The sequence below is a fragment of the Vanacampus margaritifer genome, chromosome 11, assembly GCF_051991255.1.
Source record: "Vanacampus margaritifer isolate UIUO_Vmar chromosome 11, RoL_Vmar_1.0, whole genome shotgun sequence".
NCBI classification, from domain to species: Eukaryota; Metazoa; Chordata; class Actinopteri; order Syngnathiformes; family Syngnathidae; genus Vanacampus; species Vanacampus margaritifer.
In genome coordinates this window covers 16504546-16522860 of record NC_135442.1, presented here as the reverse complement: position 1 = coordinate 16522860, position 18315 = coordinate 16504546, and the positions used below count along the sequence as shown (strand labels likewise).

Genomic DNA, 18315 nt, shown 5'->3' with positions numbered 1-18315 from the left:
TGATTCTTGTGGCGATAAGCTTGCTTTAGCGTCAACCAGCGCCTATGTACATATTGCAGTGGAGTGGATTTAATCGCGCTAATTAGAATGCACTCCAGGCAACAAATGCAACATCTACCGGAATAATCTGAGAGAAAAGATCTCCACTCCAATTTATTCAACCTTCCCTTTGTTGTTGTTTTTTTCCACAGGGGCTTACATAGACGATCTGTTTTTGGTGAACGAGTGAGCGGCGGGTGTCTGGTGGCAGGGGGCTTCATGTGTCACTTCGGACCCATTGCCATTTCGAGGATGAGCTGCAGGGAGCCCTCCAGCAGGGAATACAGTGGTACCTCCAAATTCCAACACCCGGAAGGACATACATATCTGGAATTTGACCCACATTTGGGAGAACAATATGGCCTAAAGTTCCGAAAATTTGTGAGTTTGAAACATCGTCATATCGCCGCAAAACACCCGAGGCCTCATGTCAGCTAGCATCCAAGGATTACCTTGTTCATGTGGGACATTTAGAGAAAAAGACTAACATCAAGCTAACCCTGTCATGGTAGGAACTGGTGATGTTGAAGTCCAGCTGTTTGTACTACTTGACAGAAAGGGGCAGTGAGTAAAGTTGCAGACTTCCAAGCTAGACACAGACTGGCTAGCTGTCATATGTGTTTCAGGTGCCAAAAAGTTTTGTATTATTCGTCAATGTTACCAATTCTGTTGTCTCTGCATTTTACCAACATTTTGTGAACGGAGTAATTTGATTTGGTCTGTTTTCCGTTCTGTACTGACTGAAAAAGTAGACTGCTGCGTTAGCTTATCACGCTTAGCCACCTATTGGCTAGCCCCCCCACATGTGTTTATCGGTCAGGATCAGAAGGTAGAGTGATTCATACATCATGTGTGTTAATTTGTTCTTAACTTTCTCAGAAGTGTAACAATAAGCTATTTGCTATATTTTTCTGCCTTTCTATGTTCTTCTATCATCACCCCTTATTGAGGATGCTTCTTTTGTTAGATTAAATTTCAAGACAACCCAAAGAAAAAGCTGAGGTCTTATGATGTACGCTGAGCATGCAATTTAAAAGCCATCAATTTTCGTCAAACGCTGAAATGTGAGTGGTGTTGAGCATTTGAGTCCATCTATGCTGTTGCTCTGAGAGAAGATGTAGATTTGAGTTTCATGATTCCTGCATGACAATTTTGTTCTTAACATTTTAGTTTTCACAAGAATTAGGCTATAATGTGGAACTGACAATGTGGAGTGAACAGTTTTGACGGGACTATGTCGTTTGAACGCACTGCAAATTGTTTGAACGTTTTGATAAAGCCGTTCAAACTATTTGAATGTTTTGTCAAATGTAGACCGAATGCTAAAAACTTTTTCCCCATAATGCCACGAGGCAATGCCACAATTGCACATGCACAATCAAGTCACTTCCCTTTGGCATTATGGGAAAAAGTGTAATTTTTTAACATTTAGCCTGTATTTTACCAATACTTTTGAACTACTTTAGCAATACGTTTGAATGACTTCACCAAGACGTTCAAATGATTTTGCACTACATTCAAACAAATTTACCAAAACATTTGACTGACGACTTTGCAGTATGTAGCAACATAGTCCAGTCAAAACTGTTTACTCCACATTGGCAGTTCCATGCTTCCGTACTAAACACTTAAGGTAACTAAAGTGAAAACGTTTCCTTCTATTTTTTGTCTTATCACTAACTTTTTCTCTTTACACCCCTTATAAGGCTGCTCCCTCTTCTGGATTAATTGTAACAAAAAAGCAAAAAAGATGGAGGACTGAGTAAAGAAATGAACTCCTATCTTAGTATGTCATGCTAGCTGTGACTGGCTAGCTGCAATATGCGTGTCACTTGTGATTAAAAGGTATGTGTTACATTTGTGGTTGGTTTTATTTTATACTGATGTGACAATTCATTTTTATGAAATGAAATGACTCCTCGATGGATTATTCAAGTAAAGAGTGTTCAAGGAGGGTTTTACAATGTGACACTCAGAACGAATTATTCCAAATATAATTTATGTAAATGGGTTATTTTGCTTGTCCAAATCGAAGTGGGAATGCAAGCCTACCTGTGGGTGGGATCATGCCAGGGGACATGAGACCAGGAACCGTGTGGGGCATGATGTGAGGGTTCTCGGGCGAAGTTACACTGTGGGTCCTCTTCGGGGGCCGACCGGGTCTAGAGCTGAAAGGAAAGACGAGAGGCAGACGGATGAGAAAGTGCGGGGGTGGCAGCGGTGGCAGCGGCGGCGGTGGTGGAGGGGGTGGTGGAGGGGGGGCGACAGCGACGGCTGGTGTTAACATTTGGAGCGTTCCACAACGAGCTAACACGCACTGTAAATAAATTCCCTTTCAAGGACAGTTGCTTTCTGCAGCTCAACATAATAGACTTCCATAACTAATTAGATTACACGCTGAATTCATTTCCTTTTATTGAAGATCAACCACTTTTTGATGCATAATTCATAGCCCGTACCTCGTTACCTGTTTCTGCGCATTAATATCCTCCGCACTATTTGAATTGCCTCGTTTGCATATGCTAAAATCCTCAGCCCGCGTCAGTCTGGAAATTACACATTAACTTGTTATAATTATTGCAGTCAGGCCACTATTGATTTATGAGACTTTTAAAAACCAAATATGTGTAGTTGCAGTAATGAATGATATTTTAAGCTTCTTCAGGAAATTAAAAGGCAATGGCTGCCTTAGGAAATGTTCCGCTTGCTTGATTTAATGCATGCCATCGCTGGAAGGTGGTGTGACAGAGTGATTCAGACCTGTTGGACCACTCCGATGGGGGGGAGGTTTTATTACAGCGAGCGAGGGGCACAGATCCAGCCGTGATAAATGACCCAGTCACCTGACTGAGGAGGGGAAAAAAGGCCTTGGAAGCAGATACCACGCCGACTTTCCACACGTCTCACTCATTGGCGTGTTAATACAGCTCCGAGTTGCAATCAATACCTACTTTGCTGGCTTATACTTACAAAGAGAAGCCTACAGGGTGACAAAAACATATTATAAGGGGGCAAAGAGTCCATAAAGGTATACTCTGGTGTCTCTACTGAAGATGAATTATGGCTGACTTGACACCGCTGACATATTGGCGTCATAAATTATTGGGCATACAATAGTCTGAGAGTTATCAGGCTACTAAATCCTTTCCCAAGTGAGATGGGGTTCTTGTTTAAAATCTTTCAAAGATCAGTCAAAACCGGAACAACATGGCACGCATTTCACACAGACAAAACAAGGCCAGAAATCAAATTGTCGAATGGTGTTGGCCGACGCTGCCCCCCCCAACCCCCCCGCGCAGCACCCACCATTTAAATGAATTATTTTTCGGTTAATAAGACTGCAACAGTCAAATGTGATGTATTGTGTTCCACTAGAAACCACAATTACACATTCTCCGCTGAGAGATAAATGTTTGTTCTTGTGCTAATGAGAAAATTAGAAGACAGCAAGATAGGAAGGGCGATCCAACCAAATATTTGACTGTAAGCTCAGACTTTTGTCTTGTGGTATGAAATGGACCAATGAGGGGGGGTATGTTTTCAGTTATCAACATTTCATTAGTTCACCGTACATGAACTTGGTGTAATTCAACTCGGGTGGGGATTAAAAAAGGTCTCCCAGTTGGTTTAATTGTTGGATGAGAACACTAAACTACAAATTAGCAATTTTCGTCACTGCTGAATTTCATATTTCTGAGGGCAAGACAGCAAATAAAAAGATAAAGATGAGGACCTACAAAATACAAGAGGATGCAAGACCCATTTCTAATATAATACAAATGACTGCACTGCATTATTATTATTTTTTGAGTTTTTGTAAGAAATTGAAAATAAGATCATTTACTTGTATGGAGAAAATACTGGAAAAAAAGCAGTCATGTTTTTGTGGAGTGAAAATGTATTGCTTATTTCTGTATGCAATTTTCAATCTCTTTCAATCTGGTTCAGTGACACCCGAGTTTGATTAATGGAATTAACTGAAAGTGGTCATCTCAGACTAGTTTCAACCAAAATTACGTTGCACGTTTGACCTTTAACAACATGGCTGTCAATGTTAATAGTGACATACCCGTACTTGGGATGCACCGATATAAGATACCAATACAGTATTGGTGCTCGTAAAATTTCACCAATACAGTTCTGTACGCAACAATACCACATCATTCGTCAGAGTGACACGTCAACCGTGTGTATGTGTGTGGAGATTCTGTCGGACACAAAAGACAACAATTATAGGTAGGCGACTGCACAGTGTGGTTTGTTATGTTTTTTTAATGGTCCGGTTATGTTGATAATTAGGTGTTAATATTCATATTTGTTTTACCATGTAATGCACTGATAACAGCGTTCTTTCCCTCTTATCAACCCAAATTGTGATCTGTTATATTTATGTATTTATATTTTGTAGTTGGAATCACACATTTCCCGCATTAAACTAATTTGCAGTTGTTCATGTGTTGTGTAGATTAAAGTGTGTAGCTGTAAATAACTCCATGCAACTTTACAGTATGAGTTGTATTGTATTTTTTTCTAACCTGTTTGTCATGTAATGCTAGCTTACTTTTCAGTGCAGCCACCTTTCTTTTTTTCAAGCTGTTATGTAATAGCCTATGGAATGTGTGTTGTTACTGTATGTTATAAGTACAGTTAATTCATTGGGGATAATGTATGGGCCGGCCCACGAATGGCAAAAAAGTGTTATATTTGAGTGAAGCACATGCTGTGTTCAAGAAAAGTTTGTGTTTATGAACAGTATTTAATTCAAATTAATGGTGTCAGGCGATTAAAAATTGCAATCGCATGACTTCAATAATTAACTCACGATTAATCACAAATTTTATATCTGTTCTAAATGTACAATAAAATGTACAATACATTTTTTTCTAAGTTTTCATACTCAACATAAAAGTTGAAAAAAGTTAAACTAATAGAAATATGGCTGCATCTTTTAGTCATTGATAAAGTAATTTCATAATTCATAACATTGAGTTTAAAAAAATTACTGTGATACAGATTGTGTTGGGGTCCTTTTTTTGCCACTAGATGGCATAATTGCATTTGTAAGATATTGGTGACAGCTCAGTGTGTTTTCTTTTCATATTAAGTGCTATCTAGTCTTCAACATGAAGTAAGTTGTGAAATTCTGCAATTTTTTAAAATGGTCAAATACAACTTGACCCTAGTCTCCACAAATATATGAATTATTATTACATTTATTACTGCTAAATTTTGACGTGGGCGTGACTGCTGCGTTGCGATTGGAATTCCACCAGTATAGGCTTTCCAAGCAAGGGGGTGGTCATTAATCGTGCGTTTAAAAAAATTGTGGCATAAAAGGAGCTTTAAATTAACTCACAATGCACCAATTTTGACACCACTAATTAAAATAAACACTGCAAATGGTATTCAATTGCAAATGCTTGTACTCACACTCGTTTTGAAAAAGTAGCATCAGAATGGTGCCTTTAAGTGCAATTGGTGAACACAATCAGATGAGTTAAACTTGGATCTTTTTTTGTACAAAAATAAACCAAACCAGTGCGTAGGTTTGCAAAGACGATCAACTGATTTAAACCACTGACAATCAATGATAGGTGTAAAAGTGCCTTTAAGCAAGAGCTTTGTCAAAACCAATGTTCACGGAAATGATGTTGAGAACTGAAGGTAGTTTTCCAAACACACTGAATTTGAACACTAATTGCCATAAACTGTGTTTAGTGTGTTGCACACAAAAAAGACTGAGCAGGAATCAGCCTTTTCCATTAAATCTGTTTACTGTAAGTGACGATGTGCATTTTTTTTTATTAAACACTTGTGGCTGAATCCAGCGCCCTCATCAGCCATTGTGGTCGTTTGCCTTACAGCCCATCTCATTGCATTTCCCACAGGCAGCATCCGCAGCAAACGGCTTTAATAGTGGAGTTTATTCAGCCGTGTCTTGTGAGGTTTACTTACCTCGCTGCTTGCTAATAGAGTGCGCTCGCTCGCTCGCTCTGTCTGTCTGAATGTGCTGACTCTCACGCCGTGGCTTGAGAGGACTAAAAGCCGACCCTCGTCAAACCCTTTGAAGGGGGCGGGAAAAAATATACAAGCGAGCGAAGTGGCGAGGGAGCGAAAGTGAGAGGAGGGCAGCAAGCGAGCAAGCGAGTGGGGGGAACAAGTGCCCGTTCAACCTGGGAATGTCTGGAAATGTAATTCTTATTTCTATATGCCTCTTTGATCGGAGGAGAAGGAGCAAGCGCGGACAGTTTTGCTGTCATCACTTTCACTCGTACTCTGGCTGAATTATTTATGAAAGACCTCAATGGAAGCTACGTGATGGCTAAAAGGCTTTTTGCCAACAATACAAAAAGCAAAAAAAGCTTCTCAAATGGACAAAAAAAAGTGATGTTAAAGGATGCGGACTCTAGCATGTAAAAAAAATAGTTAGGTGAAAGTGGTTTGTCAGCTTGTGTTTATACAAGCTGCTAGTGAAAGTAGCACAAATGTACTTGGTAACATAGCATCCGCATATCTGTGACGGTCAAGCTAACTAACACAGTGCGTCCACAGAGGAACTCAACATGGCCTCCAACAATAAAAGCGCCAGGCTATTTATCAAGCAGCAGATGTTGACTTCCCTAAATAGCCTGGCACAGAAAAAGGCCCCAAACTAGGCCATTATAACAGAACAACTGAATGCATGCATGGTTGGCATGCATTTTTATTTTTCTAAGAATAAGACTCAACCTGAATATTAGCGACTTAGATCAGAAATGCGGTCACATGACACTCATGTAAATACGTTTGTAAACCCTTTTTCATGTTCTTTAGTCTCAATTAAGAAGTTTCTCTTTTATATCGAGACCAGTTAAATGTTCATCCATTCACAGATGATGTTAACCTAAAGATGGCAGTCTTGCATTGCATCAATTGTATGTTTATTGTCCCTGTCCAATAAACAGCCTCTCCCCGTACTGTTGTTTTTATATTACACAAAAAGACTAACAAAATCATTTGATGTTTGTTTTTGGATACATTATATTTTGTCATTTACAGATCCTTAACGCCATTTTTACTGAAGCAACCCCCTTTCGCTCCTGGCTGTTTTACTGGATTTTGACAAATTTTGCAAGGCCCACAGAATATTGTGTTCTATTGCTATAAAAACATGGAACCTACCAAAAGAAAGATTAGAGTCTCTTCTTTCATCAGGAAATATGTCATCAGGATATTTCTATCTGTTTCTGTTTTGCAGCAATTGGCATTAGAACTAAGTTGGGAGTGGAACCATTGTAGTTTTGCTCTCACTTTCTATTGAGCTTGCTGCAGGACTGATCAGGAAACAAGCTCAATCTTTCACTTTATTTTTACAGCTGCTTTATCATTTTCGTCTGGTATAAATTGTATGCGGAAATAGAGACAATATTTAAAATTGGGAGGTCACTTGTGAAACAAATGATTCCAGGCTTTATTTATATTTGAGCTGCTAAGGATATTTGAGGGCCTCACATGTCTGCTGGCTTCAATTAAGCAAGTCAAATAGGCAAAACAGAGAAATAGATACATCACATATTTGCTGCCGTCACTAAAAGAAAATAACGATGAACTTTCCCTGAACCGGACCCCCTTTAATGGCGCGGCCTCATGTTGACCCAGCAGAGTCGCCGGGAACTCGATACTCGCCAACACACTACGCCGCAGCGGGCAATCGGATTACACGGGGCCCAACACGAGTCCAATTTCAACGCAACGACGCAATAAAAGCCCCGATAATTGCATTCACGTTCTCACCCCCGTTTACAGGATGTGATAGGCGTAGAATAACGCAAAAGGGGACGGAAACGGCGACTGGGATCTCATTACGCGCAACGCCGCTAATGCAGTGATTACGATCGGTTATAAATCAATCGATATTGTTGAGCCCAAGTGAGCGTGCCGCCTTGAGTGGATTTTGTTACACACATCTGCCGCCCTCCCGTCTTTCGGAATCCAACCCGATTATGTCAACAGAGATGGTAATATTATTTTCCGGCGGTTCTGATTGAGCCATTAACCTTTTATCTGGGCTTTTGTTTGACGTGCCTAAAAGGTAGGCATGAAGATATTTATTCCATTTCCGCTGCTCGCTCGGCCGACAAACAAACGAGTGAATCATTCCGTGTGTAAACAAAAGGCCTCTGCAGGTCTCCGCCAATCAGACCTTATAAAATATTAACCCAATGTCATTGCCCTTTGAAAATCTCTCACCTAGAATTCCCCTAATTGTTCCTTTTCTTTATCTCTCCACCACAGAGAGTAAATAAATTAACAAAATAGCTTTTATCGCCCCGAGTAACCTTTTAACTGAAGGATTATCTGGGGTTTATTTTTCATTTCTCCATCAGCGATAGCGGAGCGTGCACCCATTGATTGGTTCGCCGGGGTGGTGACCAGCCGTGAAAACAAGGTCTTATTGATAAAACAAAGCGCCTCCTTACCTTTTTTTTTTCAAAGTGCCGGGTCAGGCAGAAACACAGACGCTTCGGACCGTCAGGGACCGGAATATGCTGACTTTATGAGCTTTTATATTTATTTATTTTTGATGTATTTGGTCGGGTCAAACAGTTTAAAAACTCCCCTGGGGGGTTAACCGCTGCTTGAAGGACTTACTATCAATAGAAAATTCAATAGTGTATTGTTAGACAGAATACATCAACTCTAAATTAAATATTTAATGCAAGCTAGCATTTATATTTTTAGAGAAAACAATTTAACAGGATATGGACGATTTGGGAAATATCAAGCAGTTTCATTATTAGACGCCAATATAAAGTTACAGTAAAGTTAAACTTAAAACACAGGCAGCATTTTTCACACGGGGATGTATAAAGAATAAAATGTTTCAATGACGGTAGGAAAGCACTACAAAGTTACTAGATAAAGGTCAATTTATGAGTCAGAAACTCTGCCAGACCCGTCGCCAGACCTCAGTCACATGCAATGTTATGTTATGTTATGTTATTTTATGTGGGGGGGTTACTATTACTATTACCCAACAGACAGTGCTTACTATTTACTTCTCTTTGCTCCATATTTTTTAATGATATAATACTGTATTCTTTTCACACAGTGCTGCCACACACAGTCAATACTCTTGAATGGTTCCCTTTGCCATACGCGCCAGCATGTATTATCATAGAAAACATTTACAATACATATACACAGATCCTGCCTTGAGCGTTGTACGTGGACGTCACAGCCATATTGGATGTGGCCAAGAGACACCATTTTTGAAAATGCCTTGTCAATCTCTCCTTGGAGATTATCATCAATATGGAACTCATGGAATTCCTTTTGATTGTGTTATATTCTTAATGTGCGCTTTATTTTTCCCATGGATTTCGCTGACATTCTAAAGTCTCAGGAAGACTTCATGCTCCGTGATTTACAGTGAGTTCAGAGTTCACTGTTCTAACTGTGGGGTGTTACTGTCATCAAAATTAAGCAGTTATTTATTTTTACATGATTCTTATTTTGTGTCATTATTACATTTTACATGAATTAGACTCCAGCTGATCCACTAATGTGTCACGCTATCCTTAAGACTAAAGCTATAGGTGAGACTACAAGTTCTGCGCAGCGGATACAATCTTGTTCGCAAACACGAGAGTACAGATAACATCGGGCGGCCATGCAAACGAACATACCAGGAACAGACGAGCGTTTTGTAAATCATTTACAAATTGAGACCATTTCCTCCTTCCAAACGTATCAGTGCTTTAAAAGATGAAGACACAAAAGTGTTAAATCGTTGAAGGGGTCCATCATCTTTCACGCAACTTTTGACGTTTCTGTTTGGATCATCACAACTGATTCAATATCTTGAGTTTTTAATCACCCTCGTGAGACAAAATCAGTAAATTGTAGCAAACTGTTAAATAAAAAAGGCAATAGGTATGCATTAAATATTTCCTTCAACATACAGAGAAGAAAAAAATGGGATGATTTATATTTCCTGCTGACCTTGGCAGTCTATTGCTTGTGATGATCGTAATCTCACAGTCACACCATGATACATGGGAATATATTCGCTCATCCATCTTTTTCATGCAGCCATCTATCCCTGCGCCTCATCTTGTATCTGCACTCGCATTCAACTTATTCTTGGATTATCTCCATCAGCTTCCCCTTGCACCTGTCAAACAGACGCCCGGCGCAGGTAGCCACATGGACCTTATCTTATCAAGATTGTGGGCGAGTTGGTGAGGGCGGGGAACAGTTTTTATTTATTAGGGATGGGACCGAACAGCTGCATCCGCCTTGCACACTCTGAACCTTTTGTTGCGCAACAATATATGGCAGATCAAATAGTGAGGAACCAACGCAACCGAGGCGGGGGTGGATACGGCTAGCAGCCGTTCAGTCCCCACTAAAACCCCTCTTAAACTCCCGTCTGGTGCCTGATCCCTGTGTGGGCGACGGCTTGGGATCAGGAGTCGCTAAGGGACTGGTCACTTCCCAGTGCTTTTCTTCGGCTTGATTGGAACTGTCAGCTCAAGTGTCGGCGGCTAACCTCCAGTCAGTTTAGCACATTTTTACCTAAAATAGTGCCTAATATCTGTCAACATCAGATTGGATCAGGGCCGTTATCCGCCCAAGAGCGGTACAAGGGGAGCCTCATGGGAATGTATAGGCAAACTTTAAATCAACTGTTAAAGCCATCTATCATACAAAGCTCTTGCTTCATGACGGGATAACTACTCTGGCAAAAATCTACTGGCAAAAAAGACATATACAATGAAAATTGTAGTAATGATAGGTCCCGCTTTTTTTTCTTTTTTTTTACGCGCGATTAATGACCGCCCCTTACTTAGAAAGCCTGTACTGGGGGAATTCCAGTTGCAATGCAGCAGACACGTACACGTCAAATTTAGCTGTAATAAGTTTAATAGTAAGGCATATATTTGTGGAGGCTGGGGTTAAGTTGTATTTTACAATTTTAAAAATGTGCAGAATTTTACAAGTTACTTCATGTTCAAGATTAGATAGCTCTTAATATGAAAAGAAAAATGCACTGAGCTGTCCCAAACGTCTTACAAATACAATTATGCCATCTAGTGGTAGAAAAATGACTTCCACACAAATCAATATCACACTCGTTTTTTGCAGTACATCCTTTACAATTCAATTGTATGAATTATTATGAAATTTCTGTATCAATGACTAAAATATGCAGCCATATTTCTTAGTTTTACATTTGTTCCCAGTTAAAAAAATTTTTTAAAATGTACACTTTATTGTACATTTAGAACAGATAAAAAAAATGTGTGATTAATCGTGAGTCAACTACTCAAGTCATGCGATTAATTACGATTAAAAATTATAATCACCTGACACTCCTAAAAACTAGCTTTACTTCACTGATCTGATTATAATAGAGATAATACAGTGTTTATGGTGTTGTTTTTTTACTGGCGACATTTTGCTATGATGTCAAACTCAGGCACCCCCACCTGCACTCTGAATCGTACCCTGGTGATGTGAACTGAACTGTACAGCTCGACAGAAATGTAGTGCACAAAAACTATTAACAATAAATTTTTACAGCCTCCATGTGGAACTATTGTTCAAACTCACAGAAAAGTTATTACATCGACAGCCGATCGTACTCCTCCAATCTTTTGGGAGGAGACTTTCTCATAATCGCATTCCATTAGAGCTGTTTGAAGCCTCTCAGCTGTGAAATTCAATCTACAAAATATCTAAAACGCCATAAATTGCTGATTATAAGGCGCGCTTCATTAATAGCAAAAAAGAAGATTTCATAATTGCCGCCGCCGCTGCCGTAACTACGAGTAAGAGTGTTTAGTATCACATCAACAGGCCGCGATAATGAGTAAGCAGGCTTCCCACATCACGGCAACTGACGAGGAATGCCTAATTGGTTGACTTTTCCATGCCTAATGGATGATTCTCTTAATTAAAAAGATACTGTAGCAAATGTTGGGAATCAGATAGCGCTTAAAGTAAATGCAGTTAATCAAATGTACGCGAGTGCACAGTTCCAAGGAAAGCCCCAAATGAGATGGGTTGATATGATTGGCTCCAGTATTTATTAAGCGCCTTTGGTTAACAAAACAGACCAGGTTTTATCTTCAAACTGCGAAGAAATTTCTCTTTTTTTTCATGAACTGTGATGCATATGAAACAAGTCTTCAAAACAAGGCTTTAAAAACTTACCCAGTCAGGGTGCCTTTGAGGATATTTAATTAAAATCTAATCCTGCATTCATTAAGGCTCACATAAATTAAGCTGTCATTCATAAGATTTATGGATTCTCATTTGCATATTGCATACAATTCATCAATTACTCAAGTATGAAAGGAGCGCATTTCCCTTGGAGCTGCCTGCTAGCCTGCCAACATTTGAAATGAGAGAAAGAGCACGACTGTCAGGCATTCACGGCAAACTTTTTTTTTCTCCGCACAATGTCTGCCGCGCTGATTAATCTCATTTCCTGAGCATCCCTTACACGATACGTACACAGCGCAGCTACACTTTTCAACTTTTTCAATTATTTCTCCTGTCTTCTCTGAGGAACTCTGAAAGCAGGACACGGGCTACTCATGCAGACTGGAGGCTACTTGTGTCTTTATGTATAAAACATGTCCTTTTTGCCAGCGTAATCATAAATTAGAGAGCGAGAGGCTGATGGAGAGGAAATGTCGTAATTTTATTACAAATCCCATCAGGCAAATATTCCATGTGCCATAACAGCATATTTCCCGTCTGTTTTGAGAGGGCCGGGGGTAGGATGCATCCGGCAGGCATTCTGACAGAGGCAACAAACAAAGGCGATAGCAGGTGCAGGGGTTGGGAGGATATAAGAGGTAAGTGGTTCGAAGTACGCTCAGGCAGCATCTGACTACCAAGGTTGAATTTGAAACTTTCACTTGATTGAATCGAGTTTTCGATGGGTTAACCCAATAAAGCCAAACGTATCATATTAAGTACAAGACATTTTGAGCCCTCTATTTCATGAGTATATATTTTTTTCCATTAAAACCCAGACGTATATCATCTGACACATGCATTGCACAGATAATCCATTAGAGGGCAGTATCACCCAGCTGATGGCTTTTCCAGCAACCTTGCAAGATGCCCCAGTTGAGAAAGGAGAGACACCTATACTTATTAATAATGGGAAATGTTTTTTCTGATTTCTGGAAATACTAATATGTTTGATATGTCTGTTTATTATTATATTTTTGGCAGTTATAAATGTACAAATTTAAAGCATTGTGACCAGATGCATCAAATATGACACAAATCAAAAGTCATGTGGAAGTTGATTTAAAAACAAAATTTTTTTCATTTGTTAAAAAGGACCTCTGAATACTCGATGTGCAAACAATCAGAATTTTCTCTCATATATTTCATGGTTCAGGCTTTATAGGGTTAAAGCAGGTTCAATTACACAAAGTCCTCATGTAGCTAAAAAATGCATATCGTGAAAGCCCATCAGAAAGTGGAACAAACAATAATTTCCTTGGTTGTTCAAGAAATGATTCAATCAAGTTGTCGGAAGTTTAAGAAATGTTATAAAATGCTAAATTTAAAAAACTGAATGTACATCTTCTTTGACGTTGATCTTGGGAGCTGAGCACTCCTAAAGGTTCCATTCTGAGAGATGGAGCAGCGAAACAAAAGCGGGGGGGAGCATCTTAGTGCTAAACACATAAAAAGTCCTTATTTGGATGCGAGGCTATGGGAATCGCAGCGAGGAGCGGGTGCTTAAAGCGAGCCGAGCGTGAACGAATCTAAGATAAAAGGTCAGGCGCAAAAAACAAACAGGCCACTCGCCAGGACGAATGGAATTAATTGACTCATTAATATGCATGGCTAATAAAGCTGGAAATCCTAAAACAAAAATCATTGTCAAGCATTTCCTTTTAATGGCTCTTATTTTCAGCTTGAGAAGAGCGAGTCTACAGGGCGTAACAATCTTTAAGGGGGGTGTTTTGGGGGGGCGTCTCTCGGAGTCACCTCACTGTTGTATGCTCATGTCCTCCCCGGCAGACAAAGGCGGAGTTGTTCTGCTGCGGGGATTAATTGAGAATTAATCCCGCTTTCTGGCAGCGGAGCAGACCGGCAGTTAGGAGTGAAAGTCATCCTGAAGGGTAGTTAATTGGTTCCCCGTAGCAAGAAGCTTAGGAGAACAGAAATCAAGCTGCATTTTTATTCATGCTCCCCCCGTCATTATTGTTTGAAATTGTCGTGGAGAGTGACTTCAGATGGAGTCAACAGTTAAAGGCTTTCGCTTTTAATTCTGGCAGTGGGGTGATGGTTAACAAACGCCGAAGAACCACAAAAGTAGCGGGACTTGAGGGCTCTAAATTCCTGATGAACTGATAATAGTCATTAAGAAATGAAGTTTTGAGATCTAGCTATAACTCTTGGATGCTGTATAACTGGGCCTCACATTACAAGTGTTCATTACATTTTTCTTATCAGAGATGCAAGTACATTTTTCTAGATGTTTTTTTTTTTTGCGATGGTTCCAAATATGCCCTTTTATTCTCTAGCACACTAGGTTTTCACAATAATAGTAATAAAAAAATATTTAATAATATTTATTAATTAAGGGGTAGGTTTTTTCTCGAAACGTCATAGCTATAAATTACAACGCAAGATAAAAATCCATGTTGTACAAGCCTTTATTGATCAAACATAAAAAAAAGGATATATCTCAAAAACCTGATGTGCTTAGAAAAAGTAGACCGAAACCAAGTACCGATACCACTTTTGATACATAAAATGTCTACCCCAAAACACAATGAGAGGTCATTTTAAAGCAAGATGGCTCAACATTCTCATTTTGGAAATGTGACAAAGAAAAACAAAATCCAACCATCCTCCCTGGATAACATATGTCATTTCTGGGCTTTAAATGTTTTCCCTGTTTTGGGTGTTTTTTTTAGGTTTATTAAAGATGTATTGCTCATGCTATGCAACCCTAACTCTAACCCTGCGATTGACAGCCAACCAGCCAGCCTGGGATAGACCTCTGCTCACGTGACACCCTGAACAAGGCAAGAGGTATTAAAAATGAATAAATGAATGGAAAACGTTCCTGTTTTGACAACACTGTTGTCTTGTAAAGGTACTCACAATATGGTTGAATCATTAAAGCAATAATTGAAATGTATTTCTCTGACTAAACTGTTTGAAAGATCAGTTAAAAAAACACACAGACAAAACAAGCAACATATTGACTTAAGAATTTAGTATGATGTTGCACAAAACTAAATATATTATTACAATTAGTATAGCTGCATAGTAGTTGTAGTACTTGTATTAGTAGTGGTACGTGTAGTAGTACTTAAGTTCTGTGTTCATGGAATTATGTAATATTAACAAATAAAAATCTTATTGACAGTACAGTCATAAGCAGAAAATGGTAGCAATTCAACAAATTCTTCCAAAATTCCCTTCTCAATATTTGCTCAAGAGGTTTTGAGAAAGCAGCGACAGCCACGACACAAGCTCAAGTTGAAGCTAAACAGGAAGAGCATAGTGATTAGCATTAATTGCACTGAGGATTGAGATCTTGTGTGAAACAGTCAACAAAAATTATCTTCTGTTTATTCCCGTTTTTTTCCCCCCTCGCTCTCTCTCTGATTTCCCCAATAATTAATGAAAAGTAAATACGGAGGAGGAGTCCAAAAGCGATCTGGGCGAGGGAAAAGAAATGTTTACACAAACTTGAGTGTTCTCTCAGTTTGTATACATGCAAAAAGGTTAAGGGATCGGGTCTGTTTCTAAATGTACGACCCCCTCACCGTCCCTCACTGCTGGGGGAGTGTTTATACTCCGATGGTAGTACTGATCAATTTGGCCAGCTGTGCTTTAAATACAACAATAAGAGCCTGGAAGCGGCATGCATGGAAGGAGAGGGAACTTCTGAGAGGAGCCCCTCCACTCCTCCTTCCTCCCTTTTAGTTCAAAGCCTGTGCATTCCCAGACGAGCATTTGTACCCAGTTAAAGACAAATCAAAGCGCCTCCTCCGCAAGACACGGAAGACTTGAATTCCGTCTGTGTACGTGTGTGTGATCTTTTTTGCGGAAGACTGCTTGAGCAAAGAGCAGGAAATAACAGGCGCTCCACATCCCGACTGGAGGGGTGGCGTTGAGCTGAACTTTTAATGTCGGATTCACTAAAACTGTTATCGACTGGCTGTCACACAAATAACTCTATTCGGGAGAGCTACCGCATTGCTCCAGACTTCAGGATTCTCTTTACTTACACGTCTCAATATCAACAGTGTACGTATAAATATTGCTGTGGTATACTTTCCAGGCTAGAAGTTGTCAGTCTAACACTGACTGCTTGTTAGTGTCAGTACGTACTGTACGTTTAGCGTCTTATTGTCTTATTGTCATTTATATAAGGCCAATGTCAGATAGCAAAAGTCTATTGTTGAAATGCAAGGTTTTTCTAAAAAAATACACCAAAAAATGACTTTCAAACTCATATTAAATGGAAGTCAGTACACGCCAGCCACAATTGAAAGTGCCTCTGATTATCACCAAATAAATTGTAGAGGTTCTAGGACATTATGTTTCTTTCAAGCAATGCCTGTAGATTTTGCGCTAAGTACTGACTGCTATTTTTAATTGTTCATAATTCTCTTCACCTTGACCCTGGCCTAAGCTTCAGTTGAGGAGAAAAAACCCAGCCCCAAACCATAATGCTGCCAAGTGCTACCAACATGCTTTACTATAAGTATAGTGTTCTTTTGGTTATGAGCGGTGCTGCGTTTGAACCCCAAAACCTCATAAATAAATACATTTATATAATATAATAAAAATAAAAAATAAATTTAAATACAAAATATTGAAAACAAATCCACAAATAGGTGGATACACCTTTCTTTGTTTTTATTCTCCAAATAAATAGTTATTTTATTTTACTAAAAAAAAAAACATTTTTTTTTAAATCACACAAAAATGGAGACAGCTACACTGCAATTTTTGTTTAGGGATGTTCGATACCAGTATCACCAATACTGACACCAAGTACCGATACCATTAGTAATTTTGATACATATTTCTTTCTCTTTTTTTAAAACAACAAAACAATGACAGGTAATTTGAATGTATCCCATATATAGCATTATACCTTGTGTATGTGAGAATTGAATGGCAATTTTTTTATCCTGTAAAATACATATTTTGTATAGAACATAATAATTTTTAATAAAGAAATAAATGAAACTAATAATACAAATCCCTCCTATCTAATAATTCCAATCAAAATATGTGGTTATACATCTTGTCAGACGGTTCCCGATCGTAAAGCGGCCCACAAGAGGTTGGCAAATTGATACTTTGAAATAAGGCCTGGTATCGGCCGGATGCCGATACCTGGTATTAATACTCGCCCATCCCTATTTTTGTTTGTTTTTTGGATACAAGCAAAAACTCAAAACCTAAATTTCATTGCATTTTTTTTTCATTGCATGAAAACAAACTCATTAAAAAAGTTGGATATTCTGACAGCAACTATATACAAATTGAGAGTGGGGCATGAGTGCATTGTTACTTCATCTCCCTTTATGTAAGAGTTGCACTTTATTGCGTTGCTATGATGTTATGGCGTTCCCAGAGCTGACGCAGCTTTCGCCATCCCTCCTGCCGTACTGGATCGCTTAGCTGTGCAAATATCAGATTCCCAAAAATCCCCACGTGTGTGACAATTGTTATCGACTAGCCTGTCACACCTAGCGCAAATAACTCCATTGGGGTGATCTACTGCATTCCTCAACAAAGACTTCAGGAATTCTCTTTACGGAAAAAAAAACTTAATTTAAAAATAGCAGAGGAGCAAATAGGCCTACTCAGCACTGTCGAAGCGCAGCCTGCCAGTGTCCTCTTACGTGACGATATAATTCTTAATGTACACCCCGACGACACATAAATCAGCCCCCCCCCCCCCCCCCCCGCGAGCGTCACCTCTCCAGAATTCCTCGTGATGAATTGTTTGCTACATCTCGCAGACTAAAACCCTTCAACCTCTTCAAAGCCGGGTTTCTAATAACGCGTAGGTGCTTCTGCGAGGTGACAGCATGATGAATATCACAACAGACAGCTCCAATATGGGACAATTTTACCAGATCGATATCTCTCTCTGCAATATCAGAGAAAAGGAGCTGATATTAGTGCACAAAGTGTATTACAGATGGGCTACATTTCTCCTTCCCCTGCACTCCCAATGAACCTGCGCTATATTTCATCCGTGTCGACCGGCGCTTT

General features: G+C 39.4%; 1 protein-coding gene across 3 annotated transcripts in view; it reads right to left on the bottom strand.

Moving 5' to 3' along the window:
* The window catches only part of dachd (dachshund d), a 164009-nt gene that overhangs the window by 76956 nt on the left and 68738 nt on the right, over positions 1–18315 (bottom strand). For all 3 annotated transcript variants that reach the window (XM_077580064.1, XM_077580062.1, XM_077580063.1), the window contains exon 2: positions 2092–2207. In XM_077580064.1, coding sequence (XP_077436190.1) covers positions 2092–2207 — 116 coding nt within the window. The remainder of the gene's footprint in view (positions 1–2091; positions 2208–18315) is intronic.